Here is a 10,920-nt window from a genome sequence, read left to right on the forward strand (position 1 = left end):
CTTCTCTCTCTCTCTCATCATAATAGGTAATTGTATTAATTACAAAGAAAGTACAGGATTACATTATTACAAGATGCAAGATGGCTCTAGGCCATCATGCATAAACTTGCTTTACAAAAAATCAAATAACTAAAAGAGGTAATTGTATTAATTACAAAGAAAGTACAGGATTACATTATTACAAGATGCAAGATGGCTCTAGGCCATCGTGCATAAACTCGCTTTACAAAAAATCAAACAACTAAAAGAGTACAAAAGTCACGAAAAAGAAGCAGCAGAGATTGTTGTATGCCTAGGGAGCTATATCCTCCCTAGGGAGAAGATCAGCATGCTACACAAGATCTAACTGCTAGTGTAGAAGACCCTTGAGTTTGGCTATGTGTCCCTGGACACCCGCGGCAGAGTCAAAGACGAAAGCATTCTCGGTAATCCAATTATACCAACAGCCCCAAAATCTGAGAAAATGGAACAAGACCTTCGTATTGGCTGCATCGGAGTGGGATATTTGGCCCTAGCAAAAACCCAATCAAAAGGGTATAGCAATAAACAAACAACCACTCGCCAAATATCGATTAAAAAAGCCTAAATTTTCCTAGCCAAAGGGCTGGAAATAATCTATGATGCAAGGATTCCATGCTAGCTGTACAAAAAAAGCAATTGCCATTTGAGATTCGGCACTTAGAAAGGGCCGAAGCAAGGGAAAGCCCACCAATGATCACTCTCCAAAGAAAGACCTTGCATTTGAACGGGGTCTTGTTCAACCATCCTTCCAACGCTATCATTTCCCACCAAGCCTTGGATTTATGCATGCCCCAAATCGCATTGGCTTTAGTAACTAGCCAATGCTTATCCTTAATCAAGAGATGATACACATGGTTAGCTAAAGCCTTTTGAAGACAAAGATGGCTAGCAAGATCCCAATCCTCCCAAGGGCAATCCAAGTCAAGTGCAAGATAAGGTTGCATAGGCTGCAGCAACGTTTCGATCCCACCTCATAAGTCACAATATCCATGAGGAATCCAAAAAAGTCTCTTGGCCCTGTGTGTGTGTGTGTGTGTGTGTGTGTGTGTGTGTGTGTGTGTGTTTCTACTGAACCCAAGCCCATTAGAGATGAGCTCACTTGCAATCAAATAAGAGTGAGAAGAAGTACTAATCACTCTCACAAGACCATGCAAAGGATATATACATACAATCATGGATACATCACAAGCATATACTTACTATGTAGTAAAACAATCGATTTCTTTACAAATTGAGAGTAGGAAGAGAAGGAAAATTAGCCTTTCTTCATAGTTGATTAGCAATACATTGACATGGCTTTCTTCTTGGACTTGAAGATAAAAAAGAGCTCCCAAAATGAGCTATTGAAATGCATTTACAAGTCTCGTCCCTATAAAACAACAATGAGAACAAAGGGAAATTAAGAGACCTAATGGTATAGAAGTGGAAGATGATGGTGAATACAGCTAGAACCAACTTTGGGGCTATCTTTAGCTACCATGAGAGATGAGAAAAATTGAGAGGATTGATGATGAAAAAGTAAAGGATGATAGTGGAGATTGCTAGGACCAACTTTGAGGATATCTTCAGCTATCATACATGAGTTTACAATAAGAAAAACTGATATAGAAGAAGAGGAAATGAGTTGTTTTTATAGAAGAAAGAGAGAATTACTGCAAAGAGACAAGTATCAGGCTACACATCATGAAGTGAAACAAATGCTACAATACTTGTGAGCTTGTGTAACAAATGCTTTGACACTTGTCTTGTCCTTATGGCCTTTTTTTTAGGGCTAAGGACTGTCAAGAAATAGAAATAGCGAGGATGGCCACCTCCAACGAGAGGACCTTGACCTTACAGCACTCAGTGGCTGCTCCAAGTAGAGAATCAGAGTGGCAGACTTTGAAAGAAAATGGCACATAGACCCAAACCCAACCACTTGTCTTATAGATGGATGGAGATATTGGGCATACCAGAGGAGACCTCTAGAGAGACTTCAATGGGATCCAAGAGAGTGGGTGTGGAGGGATCCCTTCCTTGATAGGCCATCCAACATCCCCTTCTTTGGCTACACTACTAGATTGGGACGGAGGATACAAATGAGCAAGATTAGAGTGTAGCCTGCAGCCACCCCTCATTGGCATAGAGAGGGAGTCTCAGATGAGTTCCTATATGACTTTTGGAGGCAACTACATGACAACTTCAGGCCCAAGAAGATATCTCTCTTTCTATGGCTTTTAGCCCATAGGAGTTTAGCAGTTGGCACTTGGCTTGGATATGGCAGGGACCCAGTGGCATGCGCGCGATGTGGTGAGCCAGAGGAGACACAGAGACATTGCCTACGGGACCATCCGAGAGCCCAAGAGATTTGGAGGAGAGCTCTTAGGATAGTATTCCATGGTACAACGGAGTCCATGGTGGCGACATGGGGAGCTATAGCTTGGGTCACAAACAGAGGTCCAACATGCGGCTATGAGGACACTCAGGGGAGCATTTCTTTTCTCATCATTGGACAGCATTTGAGCAGGATCCCTACCCCAGACTACTCATAGACACAGTGGACTCAGGGACATTGTCATAGATGGGAGCTGATTTCCAGCATTATAGCTTGGGACATATGGACTGCGAGATGTAGCCAGGTCATTGATCTTCAAGATATACCCACTAGGGAGTCTTTATCGAGGATTTGGTTAGAGATAGTCCACACTCTCTGTGGGAGATGGGAGAGGTTGCAGGGCAGCTCTGAGAGGATGAGAAAGAAAAGAGAGGCTTTCCTGCAGATTTGGGATTCAGACACCTTCTTTCATATTGTCCCTCAAATGGTCTGGCACTTTAGCCCACCAGACTGGTTGTTTACACAACCATTGTATCTTTGATGTACTTAGTTACTCTTCACTGAGTTTCTTGTACTTTGTATTTACCTTAGGGGACTTTCTCCGAGGTGTTATTAATAGAATTCTCTTTTCTTGGAAAAAAAAAAGAAATAGAAACAGCCAAATTCATTGAACATTGTCAAGACATAGACTTGGCATTTGTAGAATGTCATCCCTATCTTTTAGGATTGAATTTTTAGGATAATCCGAGGCTCCCAAAATAAATAGAAACCTCCTAAATTTTAGAGATTCAATAACATCTTGGGACCTTCCCAATATGGGTACCATGTGAAATATATTTCCAAGTACATTAAAAAAGTAGTGCTAGATTCCTAAAAAGTTTTCTATGCAAAGATATGTGCATTCTTAACTTTCAACCTATGTATATACATTGTACAAACTTTTTACGATCGTGTCATCTTGGTGATTCTATCTATCTATTCTAGCAGAGGCATTTAACCTTTTTGTGTCTAAATTTAACCCTGATATGATTAAATTCCCAATGACAAGTGCCTAATCGGGTGCATGGCTCTAATACAACTCTAGGACTTCAAGGAAGGGTTGACCGTCCGGTTGGACAAGTGTGGGTTTTTCAACTATAAGCATCCCATATATCATAGTATGCTTAACAATTTGAATGCTCATTTACTTTCATGGCTAGAGATTTCAAGAAAATGGAAAGAATATACATCTGAGGCTAATATGACAATTATTCAAAAATAAGTTACAGCCATAGATGCATCAAAGAGATCCAAAAAAGTTAGTGTTGAAGCTAAAGCCATAGCCAACCTCCACCGCCCCCAACCCCACCCCCCCTAAGGACTCTATGTCTACTCAACCCAAGTCCCTTAGAAATAGACTCCATTATAATTAGCCTAAGAGTAAGGAGAAGTATTTCTCACTCTCACAACATCATGCAAAACATGTACACATACATATATTTATAATGCAACAAAGCACTTGATTTTTTACAAAAGAGGGAAATCAGCATTTCCACATGGTTGTCAGCAATACTTTGACATGGCTTCCTTCATGATCCCAAAGTGGAAGAAGAGCTTCACCAAAAAGCTGTTGCAGTGAATTTACAAGTCTACTGCCCTGAGAAAAAGCAGTGAGAGAAGAGGGAAATTGAGAGATTTGATGATCAAGCAGTGGAGGATAAATTATAATAGTGGAGATGGTTGGGAGCCAGCTTAGGGCTATCTTTTGTAAAGAAATGCTAGGGCACACAAAGAGACGCAAAATGTATGACAACAGTGCAACACTGCCTATAGAATGCTCAGGTGAAAAATAAATTAATATGAATGAACACAATACAACAAGGGCCTGAAAACTTCATGTCTCGAAGAGCGGGGATGAGGTGAGCTAAGAGTGGTGTCAGAGATGTTGATAACAGGTCTAAGGGTGTCGTAGTCAAGATAGATCCTGGAACACAACAGCAATAGTCCACAAGGTGTAGATGATGTTGCGACAGCAGTAGAGGGAGCAAAACACAATTTCGGGTATCAGAGGTGATGTCTAAAATCCAAAGCTAAGCTACATATGGACATCTTTGAAAATGAATAAAAGTTTTGAAAGACACCTTGATAATTCCAACAGGCTTTCAGAGGGGTAGGATGCATATTTAAGACTGCCTAGAAGTACACTGTACTGGACTAAGTCTAACAATGACACATACCTGACCAAATTTGAAAAAGGTCCATACCCAGGAAGACTAGTTATCATTCACAGAGTTCCTACTTAAAACTTGTGTGGATGCTCACAAGTATTAAAACTAAAGTGACTCTTAGACTGAAACTTTTGACTATCAATCAACTCTCCAAGGAAGGAACTTTTGATCTTACCAGGTGCAGCTCCAACAGCCCCATAAGCACCAGACTTGGCATCCATAATGCTAGCATCACATTCCACCATCCCATCTTCTGTTAGATTGGATCCACGTCCAGCATTAGTAATAGAAGCATTCTGTTTTAAGCACAACATTGTAGTGAAAGTAGTCAAGTTTATCAGATAAATCTATTATAAGGACAACCTACAGAATACTGAAATTTTGATTATGCAAAATGCTTCCAGACAGTCCAGAATACCTCCAAGGCCTTGACAGCTGCTTTAACAGCATTGAAGCTTGTCCCAGAAGCCTGCAGGTGAATGTTAAATCAGACCGTATTTCTGAACACAGATTGTGCTGCAAAGATACACTTAGAAAAGAACAACCGTCTGCTTCAACATAACATGTTCTACAAAGGATAGCTGTAGAAAAGAAGGCCTTCACTTAGATAGATATGGAAAAATGCTTCAGTTCACAAACCTTGGATCCTTTATGGGAGCATCAGAATGCTCACTGATAAGCTAACCATTCTTGAATAGCGAGGGTCACAGGCATGCAGCATGTAGCATTGTGGTAAGGACACACAGATCATGTTTTCTTCAAGTGGTCTTTAAGAGAAGTGACCTAAACCTTTGAAAAGAGCTCATACCTGCTCAAGCAACCTGTCTTAGCTGCCTCTCTCTTTGGCCCACGATCTAACACGCTCTTTCTTGTACCCATGACCTGCCTGCCCTCACTCAGGGACCATGCCCGCTCTGCCTCTTGCCCTGCATAATCCGCCCTTCTTCTATTTCCCTCTGATTCCTCTGCTTGTCTTTATCCCTGCTCTCCATGGTTTAAAAACTGTGCTACTTGCCAAGGATGCTATTGATTCTTCTGAAGATCGGTAAGAGTGTCATAGTGTCATTTGAGGTAGAAGAATATCAGGAGCAAAAGAACGGCAGGAAGGGGAGGAAGAAAAAATGGGCAACTGTATAAGACGAAGGAAGGACATATGGGTCATAAGACAAAAAGGAGGAAGATAAAAAGTTGGACAGAAGGAAAAAGAGCCAAGCTCTATTCTCACAACGAACAGATAAGTTCATCTAACTCCCTCGTAGGTCAAACACCAAATATTCTGGATCAAGTGCAGAGCACTTATTTTCCTCCCTGCCTAGTGCACAACATTATGGTTGGTTCACAATCTAGTTGGAGTGACAGTTGTAGAGCCACCTGGACATGGATGCCACCATAGTCTATTCACTGATAATCAGGCACCAGCCTGGGATCTTCTACTTACTCTACCTTCAATTCAGGGTGAATTTTGTTGGACTGCATGGGACCTGGGTTCAACGGATTTGATGCCTCAAAAGATCCCTCTCTTATGCTACCAATGCTATCATTACCGTTAGTTTCCTGGGCTCCAAGCATTTTCACCTTTCTCACCACTAATGGCCTTTTTGAGCTTCCTTTCCTAGCTTGTAATTACCTTTACCAGCACGAAGGGTTTTTTGGATTATCATGGTACAGCCTTTCCAACCCTGCAGGTACAGCAGTTGCACCAGAACATCTCATCCTCGTTTACTATCTACTAGTAGACAGCTGCTCCTGTCTCTTGTACTTCAGCCTTCGAGAATCGATACCATTACCCCAGCACTTTTACTTCAACTCCTTGTAACCTTATTGACAGGAACCTTCTCACCTACCCATGGGCTGCCCCGTCTCAGTTGAGCATCAAACCTGTTGAGATTCATCATTAGTATGAGTCCAGCCTCAAGAGTCAATGTCCACATCCATATCATGGGCAGTTTGTGCCAGATCTTGGGTGTACAGTTTTCCACATTTCACCAATTAGGTCACACCACTATGGTTCTCACATATGCCACCACAAATCCATCATCCTAGACAGCACAATGTTTACACACTTCATTGTTAGAGGATCAGTTCCTGTTTGCGTAGGGTTTTGGCACAGTCAACCAACATGTTGGCATGCAGCATTTTATGATTTATTTTTATTTTCTTATTTTTGTACAGCAGACCAGCCCATTTTACAGGTCCAACCTGGCTATACTTTTGCTGAAGTTATTGCCTACACATGAATGATCAGTCATTTCAGGACTAATGCCTGCACATGCATGATCAGTCATTTGAGACAGTCTACGAGAGATTCCCTCAATCAATGTGAAATTCTTTGAGTGAGGTGTGACGTAAACACACCTCCCACTGTCTCTCTCTCTCTCTTTTTCGTAAAGAGTGATTATATTATGACAAATGACTAAAATAGTACAAATTTCCTCTCTCTCTTTTGTATTAATTACGAGAAAAGTACAAGATTACATGATTACAAGATGCAAGATGGCTCTAGGCCATCATGCATAAACTCGCTTTACACAAGATCAGATAACTAAAAGAAACGGTGGCATTGGGTAGCATCGGGCGATAGCATGAATCCAAATGCCTAGAAAAATTACTATTTTTTTATGGGTGCGCGTCCTATCACTAAAGGCATAACACCAATAGTTATTTAGGCGCACTTATTTATTAAATCACTTGACAAAGCATTTATTATCTTGTATGCGCATAGGCGCTCAATTAAATATTTCATTATTTGATATTTGTATTTGGGCACAGTCCAATTGTGGACACCCAAACGCCTTACTTTATATTTGGGCAAACGAAAACACAAAAGCAAAAGTATGCTATTTGTAAAGTGAGCTATGTTTTAGCTTGAAGATAAATAAATCTATAAACACATGCCTTGTAAAGCCGTCACACAAGGCATGGCTTTGGTTTTGTACTTGAAATTATGAAGGTTTGTAGAGTTCTTGTTCTTGGGGACCTTCCGATACTCACTACGCACGCGTCCAGCATCAGCATCCGTGCTGACTATGTATATCAAATGGGACATAGACTGACCAAAAGCCATAACATCCATGAGCTCTACCAAAAAATACCAATCCAAATAATCAAAAGCATTTTTTAGATCCAATTAAATCAGCACAACTTCCTACTTGGAGCACCTTGCATAGTCAATGGCCAACTGAACATTCAATACATTGTGCAAGATATTTTAGCCCGTGATAAATCCACACTAATTAGGGTGCGTTAGGGTAGGGAGGTGCTTGTGGAGATGATCAGCCATGACTTTAGTGAAAATTTTGTAGATGGATCCCATCAAAGAAATTGAGCGCCAATATTTCAACATCAAGGGTAATTGCACTTTCGGAATCAGTTTAATAACCCCCACCTTCCATGAGGCAAGCATAATGCCAATCTCTCGGATCTATTGGCACATGGTTGCCAAAGGTTTGCCAACAGTGGCAGCATAAACTTCAAAAGACTTATTAGTCAAGCCATCCCATCCTAGACTTTTGTCCTTAGGTAGATGTAACAAAACGTCCATGACCTCTCCCTCATGAGGGATACTATCTACATGGCACCTGCAACATACACATTCTCATCATGTGACATTTTATTATGCATCTCATTGTGCAAAGCACTCTGGAGCACTACTCTCATCAGATCCTAAGTTGTCTCCACCAGCGATATATGCCTGGTTATCGACACCCTTGTACATGGATGAGTAAATATTGTCTATCTTGTGATTTGTGCACCAACCACCCCTCTTTTTCCCCCATGGACACGAATTCAAACAGAAAAAAGGAAAAACCAAAATAACAAACAAAAGAGGGATAAAGCTCAAAGTGGTTTTACATCGCCTTTGTAGGTCCTAGTAAGCCACTAGACAGTTGTGACAAACACCCTTCATCCAATGTCTTCGAAGCTTTGGGGTAGCTCTTTGGACTCCGAGGAAAACCATAGCCTCTAGTTGACAGTCTATTGATCACACTCCTACATGTTGGACAGCTTCCTCAACTACCCCAACTCCTAACCGGTTGTTCCCAAGTGCCACACTACCCATTCAGCCCTGGCAAACATCTGCATCTCTAGCCTGATCAATTGCCCTGCCCGTACAATTCCTAGAGGTGACAATCTGTTCTGAACTCGTATAGGCTGCATTTTTGCTGCCTGCCCATTCCTCCAACTCCAATTGGTGGTTACAGCACTTAGGATCCATCTCCAATGGACTTCATGCTCCGACGCCTCCCTCAACCCGCAATCTGCTCCAAAACATATATAGACTGCATTTTTGCTGCCTCCCCATTCCTGCAGCTCCAATTGGTGGAGCACTCAGGATCAATCTCCACTAGACTTCATCTCTGACACCTCCCTCGGCCCACTCCCATAGGGCCACAAGAGCCATCAGCTGTTGGACAACTCTACCTTTGAGCATTCCATACAAACATTCATTCTTTTACAGCATTCATTCAATTTCTTCAAAGTTATCTTCTTCTTTGTTTTGCATTTTTGTGTTTTTGTCTGAGTTATTGTGTTTTAGTCATGTTCATACATTTTGTGTTTCTCAAAGCAAGCCCTAGCATATCTTCATAGGGCAAGTTTCATGCTTCACATACTCTTGATTTGGTTCGTACAGAGATTTGTGACCTTTACTTATACATTCTCTCTATCTCTTCTTGTTTATTGGCACCTATTCCCACAAGTGTTGGGCTTCTTTTTTCACCCCATTAAAGCCCAAATCCAAATTTACAAGTGGTTGGCCCCAGCAAGATTGAGACAAGTAAACAGATTTCAAAAAAAGGGGCAATGGTTGGCCCCAGCAAGATTGACACAAGTAAACAGATTTCAAAAAAAGGGGCAATGGTATGAAACACGACTTCTTTGTTAACCACACATTTCAAAAGAAGGGACAAATGTATCAAACACTACTTCTATGTTCTTTACATTCCTTAATGGAATAGGGTTGTGCCAGTGGAATGACCAAAATGCAAAAGGGAGCTAACCTATGCTTGCATGTTGGAAATGCAAGTATAGTTCAATCTAATACATTTGTTTCAACCTTAGCATGCACTAACTCAATGAGCTAGTCAATGATGTAATCAAATCAAGTCACCAAGAGGTGGACTACCTATGCTTAGAGCCTCATATGTAGGAGAGGTGGAGTTGAATATGGTGGACTAGAATGGCTTATTTGGGTGTATCTCAATGCCTATTTAAAAGGATCAAGTTTAATTCAATTAGAGGTGCTTTTTGGTCATTATCTCTTCTCCCTCTCTCATGGCTCTCATCTCTATTGATCTTAGCTAGCTCTCTTTTGCATTGTGATTATGGCATAAAGACTTGATACATACTCTCTGTTCTCAGCTATTAGGCAAATCCATAGCTTCATGTAGCCATAGCTGTTAGGCAGTTTCTAACATACATAGACAAACAAATCAGTTTATAGCTCAAACTACAAGAGTCCGATCCATGGGTTCTAGTGCTCGTCCAAAAGCTACCTCATAGGGCTTCCTTGGGCCTACTATTCATCAATGGTGAGGAGGTGGGACATTCCTCATGGATTTGAGCAATTGTGTCATCAAGGGCAATCGTACATCAATCCACCACATTGTAAACGCCTCAACAAAATGGTATGACTGAGCATAATGTGTGCTACTTACGTGCTGAACTAAAGTGTTAAAGCCATTAGTCATTCTGAGGCCTGGAATGTGTGTCTGTTTTAATCTTAGGGAGAAAAGAAAAACCTCAGAGAAGAAAGGTTCATGTGCTACATCAACTGAAAGCAAATTCTGCAGTGACCTGGGAAAGGACAGAGGCAGCAGCCAGGCAGGCGTGATGCATAGCTTTCTTGTAGGCTGGAGCATTCTTGGGGGAATGGTAGCCGGCTCCCACGTGAACTGCTACGAAGAAGGGGAGGTGCTCTTGAGCAGCATCACGTGCTTCTTGTTCTTCTTCTTCTTCTTCTTCTTCCTCGTCGGGTCTTCCTGCTTCCTCTCGCAGGCCAGCTTCCATTGTCAGGTGTCCAATAGGAAGGTTAGAAAGGTGGTAGGCTAACGCAAAAGTTCAATGAGCATCTTTATTATAGGTGCCACCAACGGCATGCTATTGTGATGGTTGAGTTCCGTAGTAAGAGCACTCCGAATTGGCATGTGAATGGGTGAATGATAATATATTATCAAAAAAGATCATGCAATTTACAAGCACTCTAATACATAGTGCTTGTAATTATCTTAGAAAAGGTTCCTCTTCCTCAAAAGGAGATACGAGAGCGCGCATCTTTTGGGAGAGAAGGGTTGAGTCACCTGAGGTGTTGGAACTTCGTGATGAGAGGCCTTGACTCTGTTTGTGAGGTACGCTATTTTGGCTTCCTTGATACTTACT

At 41.4% G+C, this 10,920-nt stretch overlaps 1 protein-coding gene across 7 annotated transcripts in view; it reads right to left on the reverse strand.

The window, feature by feature from the left end:
- LOC148035237 (N-terminal nucleophile aminohydrolases (Ntn hydrolases) superfamily protein) overlaps positions 1 to 10,657 on the reverse strand; it is a 131,659-nt gene extending 121,002 nt beyond the window's left edge. For all 7 annotated transcript variants that reach the window (XR_015691170.1, XR_015691169.1, XM_087680202.1 and 4 more), the window contains exons 1-3: positions 10,339 to 10,657; positions 4,961 to 5,011; positions 4,718 to 4,838 (exon numbers count right to left, since the gene is read on the reverse strand). Coding sequence is in view for 5 of the 7 variants with exons in the window: in XM_087680202.1 (XP_087536328.1) it covers positions 4,718 to 4,838; positions 4,961 to 5,011; positions 10,339 to 10,551 (385 nt within the window). In the remaining 2 variants the exon portion in view is untranslated. The remainder of the gene's footprint in view (positions 1 to 4,717; positions 4,839 to 4,960; positions 5,012 to 10,338) is intronic.
- Positions 10,658 to 10,920: the final 263 nt, after the last annotated feature.

This window comes from Lygodium microphyllum, chromosome 6 (assembly GCF_053477565.2).
Source record: "Lygodium microphyllum isolate KBCC chromosome 6, Lygodium_microphyllum_v1.1.10, whole genome shotgun sequence".
Taxonomy (NCBI): domain Eukaryota; kingdom Viridiplantae; phylum Streptophyta; class Polypodiopsida; order Schizaeales; family Lygodiaceae; genus Lygodium; species Lygodium microphyllum.